The following is a 14,566-nucleotide window of genomic DNA, read 5'->3' as shown; positions in this document are numbered from 1 at the left end:
CCTCTCGGGCCGGGCACAAATACTGAACTGGATTCTGGTGCCACTTTAAGTGCACCTAAACTCCAAATTAAAAATAAAAAGTATGTCAGCATTGTTACCCAGAATTTCGCTTTTTCTGTGCCGTGCAAGCCAGGTAAACTTGGCAGAACTAGCAGTAGCTTGGACCCACGACCGTGATGTGAGAGGCATGGGTCTATACTCTTTACTTCACAAACTGCTTTGCATTCCTGTTTTCAAAGAAATATTGCATCGCATACTTTAAGCAGTTTGTGACGTAAACTCCAGAATAGACCCATGCCTCTCACATCACGGTCGTGGGTCCAAATTAGTTTTGATAACTTTGCACGTCATGCCGGGCAGATAAAAAGCGGAATTTCGAGATAAGGATTGTGAAACATGTCTGCTTTCGGTGGGGTAATCAACATTGGCTGTGACTTCGTTCTCAAACTTTGTTCTAACGAGGTTTTTCATGTAAGGAAATCTCCATATAATGAACTGACTGCCACAGTCCCTTGACACTTCGTCAAATCGAAGTTTCACTGTAGTCATAAATACTGAACAAATAAACGGAAAGAAACCAGATTTCGATCACCGCTTATTCTCATTTCACGCATGGATACGAAAATGTCCTTACATTGAAAACATACAATAATACTTGAGCACAACTTTGTCGCACTATTTCCGTAAACATGAACCTTACGTCTAAGACTAATAAATGCTTGACAAAGAAATAAAAGAATTTACTTCGACTGCCTGTAACGATCGTCTTTTAACGGCTAAATGACAATACGAATGTATCAATGCATGCACTATTCAGTTCTATTCCGCATGTTTCTCAAAAGCATCTAGTCTAAACAAAGCCCAACTCACAAAAACATAAGGAGACTTTCCTGAGTGAAACCAGCAGATATGGCCATAAACATTTACTACATCTTAATATACAGATTTCGGGCCTGTTTACATGGCGACAGGGTCACCCTCCTAGGAGGGTCACCCTACCAGAAGGATCAAAACATAGGCCTCCATTACTGCATGCAAACTCGACAAGCAAGGGTCTCCCCTGGGATGAGGCTAGCGTCATCGCTCGGCTTCTAATTCTTTTCGGTATTCTTCATACTCGCTGGTATCCATGCCTTTTATATCTTTGCCGGGTTCTGAGACACTTTGGGCCAAAATCTTCAGGATAGTCAATGGCCATGCAGCGGCGTACTTCTGTATACAACTGAGTTTGCTAGGTCGTCTTCAAAGTCGGTTACGTTGTACTCGCACTTTACGCGCGTTTGGAATTCTTTCACGTACTTTAAAAGCACCTCGGCTGTGCAATTTCACAGTCAAACAAACCAGCACACGACTGGACATCCATTTCACACAAGAAGCCTATAAATGTGATTGTTGATCATGACATATGTCAGAATCTGTCAACACGGAATTATAAATGTTTTCAGGCCTTCTTGGTTTTTTAGCGAGTCTTACAAAATATGTGAGGCAGTGAGGCATATATTAGTATAGGTAATCGCATGGGGCCGAGTAAAATTAAGGATTAATATCACGCGTGTTTTCAGAAGTTGCTGAAATTGCCCGAGTCGCGCAGCGACTAATTTTGCCCTCTTTGTTATTAGGAAGGAAAACATTACCTGAAAGCTAACCGTTATAAATAAGTCTTTTGTTTCTCGCTGAATTTCTCTAAGCTTTACGGTGATTTTCATTGAAATTTTCTATTCATCTCCCTCCTCGGCTTCTCCCAAGGTTTTCTTCGCTTAAATTTCTCAAATTTTGTCGCCTCTTCTCTCGTGCTCTTTTCTGCTTTTTATCCCGTCTGCTCGTCACTAATATGACTTCCCGCCAGAAAAACGCGAGTTGCCAACGTTGCCACGCGATTTCCCGCCAAGGAAAATTGCCCAAAAGCTTCCGTCCCCAGAGGCTCTCTTGCCTCTCCACCTCCACCCCGACAGTCTGTACGGGCGGACAAACGTACATGACGTCATAACAAAAATTTCTCGCATTGCTAGATTTATCAAAAAATCTTACCCATGGTGCTCCGCTGGCGCGCTTCGCGCGCCTGAGTCCGCTATAAGTCAAGCAATATAAACATAGGGCACTGAGAACAGGTTCTGTGGAATTTGTTGTTTTTGTTGCTCTTGCATTGATCTCCTTGTGCCTTGCAGTGTAACAACAATTTCAGATTTTTCTACATTCTGCAGTTTTTGTAAAATTGCTCAGAGGTTGAATAATTTTGAGAACATGGACATACACGTACATTCATTTATAATCAATCCTACGTTTGATAAGCTTCATGGTCTTGCGTCACATTCCAACCTCTCCGTGAACGTCCTTTCCAGCGCTAAGCAGCTGCGCGCATTTGCTTCGAGATGTGATTGGTTTGTTGGAATTTTTGCCTCTCTTGTCATTATCATGTTTATTGACTGACAGAACGCAGCACATACAAATATGGTCGCTCCCCTCTACAACGAACCGCCAATAAGTCATGTGACTTGAAGTATATGTCACAGTGATTGTTTAAAGAAGTTAAGGCTTTGCAACGTTTTCATATATAGCTACCAGATGCACGGGGCCTTCACGTGATTGATAAGGTGACAAACTCCTAGCCCTACAACAAGGTTTGCATGAAATTGGAAGTAAAGTGCATGTGGGCAATGCGTCACGAAACCTAGAACTTAATGAAAACAAAATAATTGGATTCATGACTGTGCTGAGCGTTGGAAACACGATAAAAGCAAAACTGTCAATCCAGTGGCAATGATCCTTGAGAAACAGTTCAGGTGAAAAGATTTCCAAAACTAATATTACGTAAGGCCATATCCAACAAACGAAAAACACGGCAACGATCAGGATGAACAAATACATGGTCTTTCTACGAGTCTTGTTCCTCCATTGTACTGGGTTGCTGCCCTGCGCGCTGGATTCTTGGATAGGCTTCCTTTGTAATACTCGCATGACACGTTGATACAAAATGATAATTGTACAAAGAGGTGCAAAAGTAGCAAAGATTATACCGACGGAGATAACAATTACGGTTGTTTTACCATTCCTCCAATATTTACAGTACGACAATTCACCGCCACTGTATACGCTGGAAAAAAAGAAGAAGGGAAAACAAGAGGACAGCGAGAACAGCCATGTTGTTGAAATTAAAACTACTCTTAATTTTCTCGAGAGTAAGTGAACTTTGAAAGGATATACAGTTGCAACGAATCTGTCGACAGCGATCAAAACCAAGGAGCCAAGTGAGACTGAATATGATGCCATTCTCAGATACGATGACGTTTTGCAAGCATAAGTGACCATAGAAACTTCGTTGGCGCTTCCCTTGCTGATAAATATCTTTCCAGTCAAGAAAAATGGCCAAGTCACGAGACAAAATGTAATATCAGATACCGCCATATTAACGTAATAATAGTTTGTACTTGTTCTGAGGACTGGCGTTCTGTACACTGCAGTAATAACGAAGATGTTTCCGACAATGGATGCCAAACTTATCACTGACAAGGTTGTGATGAAGAATGTAGAAACATCGAACGTGCATGCGGCATCATCTCTGTAATCTCTTTGTGAGGAGCTGTTCATGGTTTCCTGTAATGTGGAACTTCTGGAATTCTCATCTGTTGACCAAAAGTATCGAAGTTCATCAACAAGTGAATTTTCGTTTGGAGAACTTCGTTACAGGGATGGAGCAAGTGTTAAAAGACCAAAAACTGTTCGTCGTCAGGATGGGCTCCCTTTGTCTCTAAATGTATCTCTGCGTATGGTTTTAAGAGGGATTTACAAACGTGCGGTGCAATTAGTACGATTCTCTGATATTTCCAGAACGGAAGTTCTAATTATACGGAAATTAAAAAAAAAATACAAACTACAGATTTTGCGATAAATACTCTTAGTAATGTATGGATTAGCCAGTGTTTAAAACCCGTCCTTTCCTTTTGAAAATCTCCTTTGTTCATCAGTTGTTTTGTAACAGTTTTCTTTATAAATTTTACTTTGTTCGAAGGAGAAAAATATAGGATTCGGCTCTGACTCTTCTTCTTTTTTTCTCGATTCTCCTACTTTGGACTTTGGACTACGGAATTGAACTGGATTGTAACATTAAAAAGACACTGAGATACTGTGAACTTAATAGGAAATCTTTTGAGCAAAGTGTAGGCTACCTGTGGCCTTTTCAGGCTAGGCTTTGACTCTCCTCGCCGCTCAGTATAATTCTGACGCAGTGTTATACCGGAAGGACCTTGTCGAAGCCGGAGTAAAAAGTAATGGAAAGACTTTGTAAACGGGCTCTGGCCAGGAAGGGAGATAGGCTAAATGTGGAAACTGCGGAAGTTTGTTTCGCTTGTCAGGTGATATTTGACATAGGATCGGCTGACACAATTAACCTTCAAGGAAGGAAGGATTCGAGCAGTCAGTGACAGCTAACACCTCAGTCGAATCCTTACAGTATAATTATATAAAGTGTTGAGTATTGATCGGAAGCTAGTTGAGTAGCTCACGGTCTAGAAAAGTTTCTCTAAATTATTAAAACTTTTCCCAAGGAATTCGAAAATAATTGCCGTTTTGTCCAGTTCCCTGTTAAGATGTGACAAGAGCACTTTGAAGATGCCTCTTTCGTGACTTGGAGAACGACCCTGTTATGATGTAGCAATAGTCAACAAACGAGTTCGACCTTACACCAACTTCCTCGTTTTCCTATCACTTTCTCAATGTTGTGTGACCTTTCTGCTCCAAGAAATGCAAATGTAAGATGAGCTATGTATGGTAAACGATCTTGGGCTTCAATATGTAGTAGGCGAAGTAGGCCATAAGTGCGACAGAAAGTCAAGTCAGATGCTCTAGTCAATCAAACTAGGCCGAAAAAAATCAGCCAGAGCAAATCTAAACAAGAAATAAACCTTGAACATTCGACATATAAATATTCGACGAGCGTACCTTCTTTTCTTTTTAAATCTTTTACTTCTGGGACAGCCGTCTTTGATGCTTCAGCAAACGTGTTTGTTCGCTTTCACAACCTTTCAGATGTTGCTCAATACACTGAATACACATAACAAGGCGTTTTCACAACAACAATTACCGCTGTTGGGGTGTGTTTTGATCTGCTCAAGTACGCTTTCGAGGGGACTGAAACTAGACACATGTCTTGACTTGAGCACACATATCAAAAAAAAAAAAAACCGAAGCTTCCACCCCGAAAATGAAAATTAAAGAAAACTTGACCAGCGAAAATAAAACGTGGGGATGGATTCCTCAAACCTGAAAACCTGACTGCTATATTGTCTGTTCTAGTCTGTCACTTTACCAAGAAAGACTTCAAGCGAGATCTTCAGGTACATGAATATTGGTCTTGGTGACATTCGCTTCATACATAAATCTCAGTCCACCAGTCGAAAACATCATTATATTGGAGCGAGAAAACTGAACCAAGCAATATATAGACGACTTTCACTGTTATGCGCTTTTTCAGGCAGTAAAATAAATTTAACATGAAATGTAGTTAAATTTTGTTATCTTTATAGAAACTACTGAAACGATTTACTCTTACCATTGGATGGTAACGGCAAACAGCTAGCGTTTATTTCACAGCAATAAATGAGCGCGGGATAGCACTGCAAGCTCTCTTTCCCTTTGTAAAACTCCTGAATATATCCCACATAAAACCCTGTTTAATCTTTTATTATAAATTTCGAAAAATTAAATTATTTCATAGCGTGTTTATAGGTGAGGCACCTGCGGCTCTTTCGTACTTGACTAATAAACCTTGCACTGCATACAACTTTTAATAGGAGGAGTACTAACATAATCGTCCCCCGTTTTAATTCAAAGTTTCTTAAAAACTCTATAAGCTATAGAGACGCTATCCTTTGGAACGCTATCTCGACTCATTTTACGGGCCAGCGTACTGATTTTTATCGTAAAGTGAAGAAGGATTTATATTTTAAGGAACTTGATTTTAGCGCACAGTCGGTCCAGACGCTGCCTAGGCACTATCAAGATTTTAAATGCTTTCAAACATTTTATATTTTATACCTTAATTGCTGCAGTCTATTTATTTAGATGTTAATATGTGAACTTTTGAATATCTATTAGCCTAGAAATTAATTATTTTCTCTTTTTTATCTTTTACTATAGTAGTTGCGATCTGTAAGTAATGTTATCCGTATTTTAATATAGCTTCATATTGTAATTATTTTCACACGACCCCACAAGCTCTGAGCTTTAAACCCTATCGTGTTTAAATAAAGGACATGACTCGGATGATGACGAGGTAAATCTGTTGTGATAGTCTAGGAGCCAATATCAATACAGTTTACCCTCTGGATTAAGATTCAAGTCAACAAATTATCGCTCCCATCACCTGTATATTCCTTGCTTATATCAAGTACATCTAGTCATCCGGAGAAATCCTTGACTATTGCTACGTCATAGCCTCGTTTGCATACACAAAAACAAACATGGCGAATTTCAATTCAAAATTGTCTATTTTTGAAGCGTTATTGTTGGCTATTTAAACACATTATTAAGCCCAAATGAGTGGTCAAGTACGACAATAAAGGTAAAGAACTTTCGATTCAAAAAAACTTTTTCTAGGCCGTACTTTCCCGTTAACGGAGAGTGTCAGTTAAATGTCTTCTCACCCTTTATAGGATTTCCTTCAACACATATAACGGCCCACGAATCCAAGCTCTGTTATCGTGATCGTTTGACAGTTTACCTCCACTCAAATAATTTTAACTTTAAATTCCTCAGGTATCAGTTTTGAATCTCAGCTTTTCTCAGTTAAAAGTTAATCATTAACTTTTAACTGAGAAAAGCCAGAAAAGCTGAGCTTGAAAATCTTGGTGGAAAACAACTTTTTTTTTAAATTCACGTTTTCCGGTATTGGCAAACAGCAAAGCGGGCAAAATTATTATCATTTAACCTTCAACCTTCCTGTACATAGTTCGGTGGTAAAAGTACTGGACAACAAGGGAATTCATCAGTTTGATGTTTGGTAGTTCTTAAATTTATAGCAGTCGTGGACCGACAGAGTTTTGATGAATTCTGAGCTATAACAGGATGACACATGCTTAAAAAGTGCGTTGGTAAATGAAAATATCACATCCTAGAGTTAAAGAATTGCAGCGAAAATCAATAGCCTCAATGAAAAGAAATTAAACCTACCTGCACCAGATCATTCCAGTTAAATCTGGAACGGGTTCTACAAACGTATCACTGACAGAGCAAGATTGCGTGTCACACCTTCGAAAATCCGATCTTGGTGATCGAAAAAAAAAAACGTCATTGATATAATACACCTTAATTTACATATTCTTATTTAAGCCAATACATGGGAGTACAGCTTACATGATAGGTCTCAGTCTTAAAGGGGGTTGTAAGCATAAATGTCTACGTAGTGTTTTTTTCATGTAAAAAAATAAGTCACAGGTTCTTAGAAGGAAAAAGAGCGCACTCTATTAAAGGTGCATAAAGACACGAATTTGTGTTAATTTTACAACCCGGGCTATAGGTACAATTCCAAAATTAAGCCTAAAGGACTATATTTTTCATTAGAGTTTCAAAATCACCTGGGCTGTTGTAGAGGCAAATTTGTCCGGCTAGCAATTTTTCAACGTGAGTATGATTAACTTAGTAGAAGTTAACAAGAGATTATTGATGATCAATGCTCTTGAACAATTGGAATAGAACAGAGTGACCTGAATACCACAACACCATTTATACCGATTCCATTCAATTTACTTTGTATTAAAACAACTCCCTATAACACAGGTCCCCTCTCCCCGGGGGGTGGGGCTTTTATTTGCAGATGTAGGAAAGGGCATACATATATTTTCGGAATATGAGTTACGTTATCTTAAAAAAGGACTGTATTGCAAGAGCGTGCGAGTTGCTGGAGAAATAACCATTCATGTCAGTAAAACGACAGGAAACAACATCAGGGTGTACATTATCATGATCATTATCGTGATCAATGACAAATATTCATTTCCTTTGCGACTATAGAGCCATTATCTGGAAATGTAGGCCCCTGGCATTACAGGACATTGGTTTATTTCAATAGTTATATTTATCCTCAGAATTGCTCTGTGCAACTCTATTCTAATTTTTATGCGATGTTTGGGGGATATTTTAAAATGCCAAGTTGAATGAAAAATCTGCTCGTATATTGAGCTGAACTTGGAACGTATGTAACAGAACTGTTAACTGACTCATGGCCGAATTCATCGCCGATCCCATTTTGTCCTTTTTTAGCCACCGGGCATTCCCAGGTTCTACCTGCGAGCGTTTTTCATTCAAAAGTTTTTGTCCGAGATAACCTGGCTTCTGGATGCAAACTCCTAATAGTCCATATGTTCAAAAACAAAAGCAAAATCAACATGCCTGGGAACAATAATGAAAATCTTATCTAGCATTACTGCATTAACTTAAATGAAGTTCATCACGATCTTTACTCAAGACATATCTTTGTAAAATATCAACACTTTTGGCTTTGCTAGCTTTTTACCATGATGCATCGTTCTTTCGGCGAGAATGAACTCCGAAGCGACCGGAATGCTTTCTGGTGGAGCCTCGCCTCCAGCTGGAGTCATTGAAAATGCAGTGACGAACGATCCAATCTTAATGTTTTGAACTTGCATTGTTTCTTGCACTTCAACCTCTGCTTTCAGCGGTTCGAATCCATCCCTCGACCTATCACTAAACTTAGATTCTTTGATCATTGTCAAATTTTATAGGTTTTTGGAGTTCAGGTAATTCTCACGAATGTTTAATATCCGAAATGCGGTATTAGCTGTAATCTAAATTTAATTTTGTAAAAACTTAATAAAAGACGTTTCGGCGTCCTCATGACACCATTTTCAAGAATAAAACGATCAGAGACTATTAACATATTGAATAAGTAATTAAGCAGTGTCACTTAAATAGTTAGGTGCCGATTGAATGCGATTGAATGTTAAGAGATGGTGACAAGTCTCTGATTAGTAACATTTTATTTACTAAACTATCGAACGTATTGTGGTTATACTTTTTATAATAAGAACTGAAAACCATTTGTCAAAGTCTTTCGGGACAATACAGTCGTTGCAAATGGAAGATTACTGGTTCTTATGTTCATCCAATCGCTGGATGGTGTAAATGCCTTAGTGTATAACCGATATAACACTCAAGTCACATTGACAATAGGCGGTTTTTCCTGAATAGTAAAAGCCACGCAATGAAATCACCCTTTTCCCCAAATTTCCTCATTATTTTTTCTCGTAATCTCGAACGCTTCGTACTTTTACGCACGAATAAGAGGGATTTTGCACCGAGTTTACTACTAACGGGAAACGTCACACTAAAAATTGCGTAATTTTGCCGAAGGTGGAAGCAACTTGTTAACTTTGATATAAGCTCATTTCTTTCTTGTTAGTTACAGGAATCAAGTAACTTCTTAAAAGAGAGGAGCGAGTTACAATAAGTGAATTACCATACTTTTCTGAAAACCAGCAGCTTGGCGTTTCCCGTTTGCCGTTTCACGTTCACGCGATAATAAATCTGTTCTCGATAAACAACAATGTTCGCAGCAATTTCATGTGTTTGGGCTACCAGTTTTTAGATTTCGCCCACGTTACGAGAGTTATTTCATCTGGATTTCTTATGAGCGCGCGGTCCCGCCGATTTCGCACCAAACTGACGCATGACAGGGTGTAGTCCTTGAAATAACTTTGCAATAGGAAACAGAGCTCCAGAATAGGGCCAAATATGAAGGATTCGCTTTCTTACCTTACATTCTCTTGTCCCGTTTGGCTCTGAAGAAAAGAGAAAACGTTGTACTGATGCGGAGACTGTGGTGTAACGATAAGCGAATCTGACTCCCGAACCAACGGTCACTGGTTGCAGGCCTACAGTTGTAGCTCTGTCATTGAGTAACAGTTGTTTCCTTAGTCATGAAACTTTCTTAATTACACAGTTGCATACGTGTGTAACAGGTGTATAAATGACTATTTTGATAGCTTGCCCTAATTCTTCAGAATAAGCTGTTTTTAGTACCAAATATTTATTCAGCCCCATTTTTTTAATCTGTTGAGACATAAATTTGGTCCAAGAACCACTCGTTTCGAGTATCATCAATCTACCGATAAAAAATAATAGTCAAGAAAATATATTTCCTTAAGATGTTAGCAGTTCCGGGTTGTAAAATCCAGTTTCCGTAACAGCGGATAAAAATCTCTAAGGGCTCAGGGTTGGGAAATTACCTAAAAAAACTTGCCAAGAAAATCTCTTTCTTGGTCCTTTAAAGCAAATATGCCGTTAAAACTTCAAATTAATCCAGTGACCACCGGCTGTCTCCAGGACGACTAAAGTTTTGGTTGATTTTCTTCATTTTACTGTAAATGGAATGAAGGGCACAGTCTATAATGACTTTTTCGATCAGTCACTCAGCGAGGTCGAAAATGGGCTTAATTATTTGTATGGACCTCTGGTGAATTATTTGTTTAAAAAAATAGCTATTCAACTCTCATTTCATGGATAATATTTATCCACAATCATGACTTAACAGGACAAACATCACGAAGACATCATTCCTTGACCAAATTTTCTTGAGTTTGTATAAAGATTCAATTCAGCTTGTTGGTATCTTTGCTAGGTAAGAAAGAATTCTCTGGAGCGTATTCACACTATCCTCACAATCAGAATATTAAGGTGGCTCTAAATCCGCTCCAGAAAATTCTTTCTATATTTGCACCTTAGTCTGCTGATCACTTTTCAGAAATCAAATAGAGCCCACTGAGTTCGTATTTTAGATATAATATAGATTTAGCCAAGCCTAAAAGCAGAGCTCCTATTTCTAACCCCAGAAAGCAATATAGTGTATATGGAAATAATTATGCTTCTGCATTAAGTACAAAATCAATCGTCATTAGTGTATACAGTTCAAGTTACAGTGATCAAACACCTCTGAGCTGACAGCAGTTGAACAAACAAGCCTTGCAAACAATAACCAACAATTTTAATCAACAACTAAAACTGAAATTACATGTTCACTAATCTCTTTCACAACATTTTCCGCCGTTGACTGATAATCTTTACACCCTCTCTCTTCAGTTTAGAACGTCAGCAAAAATCTAGTATTTTTTGCTGTTGTTCTAAACTGAAGAGAGAGCGTGTAAATGTAATCTCTGACGGTTGAGCGTGCGAATAAGACAGAAATTGATATTTCTACGGCACGGGAATAGAGGGGTCTGCACGATTGGTGCAAGGCATGATGGGTGTCAGGTTGTCTGTAAAGTGTTTGTTCATCACGTGGTGAGCCTTTCTAGGCCTGCATCAGTCCGTGTAACTTTTGTTTCTTTTAATGATTTACTATTGTTTTGTAACTAGAGACCCTTTTAACCACTGAGGGATCGTGGCACCCCAGTGGTTCGGGGAATACGATTCCAGTTTTTTTTTTTTTTGGTTTTTCGTAACCGGCGGTGTCACAGGGAATCGCTTTCCTGTAGATAGTTAGTTGTTGTTATAGTTTCGCATGAAGGTGGTTCATGCCTGCTGCTGGTGCGAGGCCAAAAGAAACCAAAATAAACCTAATGAATTGCATTGTCTGTGTAGTAAAGTTGAAATAGATTATCAGTGTGACGAAATGTGGTTTCTGCTAACTGCATTAACATGATAAGATTTTGTTAATAGAATACATTGCACATATATATATATATATATATATATGTATATAATATGTATATATATATATATATGTGGACCTTTTGTCCACTGCATTAAAAAAAATATCAGTGACGGGGAGGTGTATTTGCCTAACAACAGGTAACCAAGTGTTTCTCGCTATTTTATATTCTGGATTCGCCTGACACCGCGGCAAAATGAGTGCGCAGGCTTGAGCCACGCGCGAATCGTTTCACGCGCGAGGGATGGTACCAATTAAATTGCAATAGAAACAACAGCGCGGCAAAATGGCGGCAATGTTAAATTCTCTGTGTTTGTTGTTTCATTTTGCGATGATAAGGACAACACTACTTTGATAAGGTTTAAATTTTGAAGAGAGCTTCCTGAAAACACTAATTCCGTGTTGTCTTTTCAAACCAAAAAACTATAGTTCAACCAGGAGAATTTTACCTTGCATTCGAGCGCTAGAGCAAAAGGGACGAGATCGTAAGGTTATTCGTTTCGCGATGGTCTCTGCGTTAGTAAACCTCTGGGGGGGGAAAACTGTGCAATGAGAAGGAAAACGACGGGTAAACTCTTTGCAAGGGCAGATGATGATAATCCTTCTGCGAAGATGGCTTATGTTGCTCCTGTTGAATGAGAGGAAATCGTCTGTTTGTTTCATTGGAATCATTTGAAAGTGAGAAGTAAGCTTAAGTTCTTTTCATGCCCGCATCCCACTCATTCGGCAACTTGGATAAGTCACTTACCTGCCCTCCATTCTTCATATTTTACAACACTAGTTACTTTTACCAGAGCGAGGCAATAAAATAAAGAAAATAAGTCTTAATTTTAAGAGAGGATCAAAAAAAGTTTTGAAACTAAGTATAAATTTGACTCCATGCTACTTGATGTTTCCCTTTTACTTGGAGTTTGGTAGTGGTCTATTGTTGAAAATATTTTCCAGTATTTTTCCTGCAGCTGGCTGGTAACTGTAATTTTTTTCTCCAGCTTTGTCGATCACTTGTAGAGCCTTGCGGGATGAGGGTGGGGAGACATGAGGGATCCTGATAATGAAAATAAGAAACATCACCTGCATGTGTTTGAAAAATACTGATTTCACTTTTGCATGCATTGCACCAGCAAAAATCCAGGCTAAATTTTGCACTGTGTGTAAAGATACTGAGAGAGGAATGTAATCATACATCCAGCAAGACTAGAGGCATTCTGCTTCATACTCTAACATTTAATTAGCACAAACTGATCCAGTTTCACTACCCTTGATAGACCCACAATGGCTCTATCTGATTTCTTTTCAACAACAACAACCAACACAACTACTATGGTATGGTTTACCACCAAAACACAATTATACAGTACCTCAAAATATCTCTCTAATTTTAGTTGTAAGTACCGTATATTCATTATTAAAGACTATACAAGTAGGAGCATTCTCAGGAGTTAATATCCAAACCCATGCTCAGCAGAGGCAAGAGAAAGACTAGAATAACATACAGCTGTATTAATGAAAGTAAGACAGTTTACTTGAATTAAAAAACCAAAATTATATTTGCTTGCTCAAACATTGGACTTAGAAGGTGTGGCAAGTAAATAATTATCGTCCTTTTCTAGACGATTTGAAGAGCTGTTTGGAAACCTTTGTATTAATCACTGACATGCTCACATCTGTGATGTTTAATTTGCAGTAATACTGTTGTCATCATGCAGGATCTCATGCAGGAAAATTGAGAGATGAATAACAACCCTGGCTTTTTTCATCACAAAAACCAATAAAATATTCAATGCTGAAATCCTCATCACAATCTCTGAAAACAATCTGGAATGTTGCTTGACATGCATGGTTTGACCAGATCAGCACACACACACCAGGAAGAGTTGTAGACTTAAGCACTGGAATAAGAATAAATGAAATGGTTTAAGAAACAACAGGAAACTGATCAAAGTAAAACAATGATATTATTATCACTTGGTCATTTTCATGCACAGGATGTCACTTGAGATACTTAAAAAAAACATGGAAATCTGTGCCCTATTTGTAAAGATCCCTTTAGGAAAAAAAACTAACCAACTGAATGACTTCCTTAATAAGAGGTTTTGTCTAACATGCAATAAAAACAGTTGCCACATTTGAAAGTAATGACAGTCAAAATGGACAGCCAGCCAGATATCAAACACTTTCCACAAGATTTCTTCAGGTCAGATGACTGGGACAATGAAATCAACAGAAATCTAGAGATCAATTAAATTTAATCATACCACAACCTGGGTGCCTGCAAAGCAACAAAGAGCTGGAAAGAAAGAGCATCACCATCCAGCATACAAACCATTGCTCTTGCTGTGGAGAACCAGGTCACAGAAAAATCCATGGCTCTCGTATCACATGTCAGAGGTTAAAACTTCTGTTTTGTCAAAACCTCCGCGTTTTTGAGGAATTGCCCTCAACGGTGTGACCGAAACACGAGCAAACATGGTTTGGCAAAGATAACTTCCATGGAAAACGACATAAAAACATAAATGTTTCATGCCTAAATAAGCTTACCTCTTTTGGCTTTCTCGTGGAGGAAACAACTCGGAACTACTGTTTAGTTTCTTGTCGAGTCGCTGTTGAGCGTGAGATCTTGATCATCAAAAGGCAATAGAACTTTTCTTCTCCGCCGAATAAACTCAAATAACAAAGAGCCAAAAAGCTCGAATCAAATGAATCAAATGTGGTCGAAGAGGAGCATGCGCACTCATTTTGCCTCGGTGTCGATTCGCCTACATTATAGCTATGTAAACAAAACGTTTATAGGTTTTTAGCATATATTACTATCTTGGAACAAAACTAATTAAAAAGACTCATTTACTCCTGTGGCCATCGACCATTTTTGTCGCTGCCTTCAGCTCTGTACTTTGTTAACAGGGTTCC

General features: G+C 38.5%; 1 protein-coding gene across 5 annotated transcripts; it reads right to left on the bottom strand.

Annotated features, from left to right (window-relative positions):
- Window positions 1-301: 301 nt before the first annotated feature.
- On the bottom strand, window positions 302-9,962 carry LOC137999123 (substance-K receptor-like). Of its 5 annotated transcripts, none has more exons than XR_011122897.1 (3): window positions 9,766-9,962; window positions 2,258-3,620; window positions 302-1,377 (listed from the first exon to the last, which is right to left on the bottom strand). XR_011122897.1 is itself a non-coding variant. In XM_068844964.1 (3 exons), the coding sequence occupies exon 3, from the start codon at window positions 3,583-3,585 to the stop codon at window positions 2,527-2,529; it is 1,059 nt and encodes a 352-aa protein (XP_068701065.1). In that variant the 5' UTR covers window positions 3,586-3,620; window positions 4,164-4,385; window positions 7,165-7,213; the 3' UTR covers window positions 302-2,526. The 5 variants fall into 5 exon arrangements, 4 of the variants coding, with proteins under 4 accessions (XP_068701065.1, XP_068701063.1, XP_068701064.1 ...); XM_068844964.1 differs by lacking the exon at window positions 9,766-9,962 and adding exons at window positions 4,164-4,385; window positions 7,165-7,213 and having other exon boundaries at window positions 302-3,620; XM_068844962.1 differs by having other exon boundaries at window positions 302-3,620.
- Window positions 9,963-14,566: the final 4,604 nt, after the last annotated feature.

Source organism: Montipora foliosa, chromosome 4 (assembly GCF_036669935.1).
Source record: "Montipora foliosa isolate CH-2021 chromosome 4, ASM3666993v2, whole genome shotgun sequence".
Lineage (NCBI taxonomy): Eukaryota > Metazoa > Cnidaria > Anthozoa > Scleractinia > Acroporidae > Montipora > Montipora foliosa.
Note: the sequence above shows the minus strand (reverse complement) of the source record. Positions and strands in the feature narration are given on the sequence as shown.

What these genes read in the sequence shown, in the direction of transcription:
- LOC137999123 (XM_068844962.1), bottom strand. Translation starts at nt 3,585, where the DNA reads ATGAACAGCTCCTCACAAAGAGATTACAGAGATGATGCCGCATGCACG.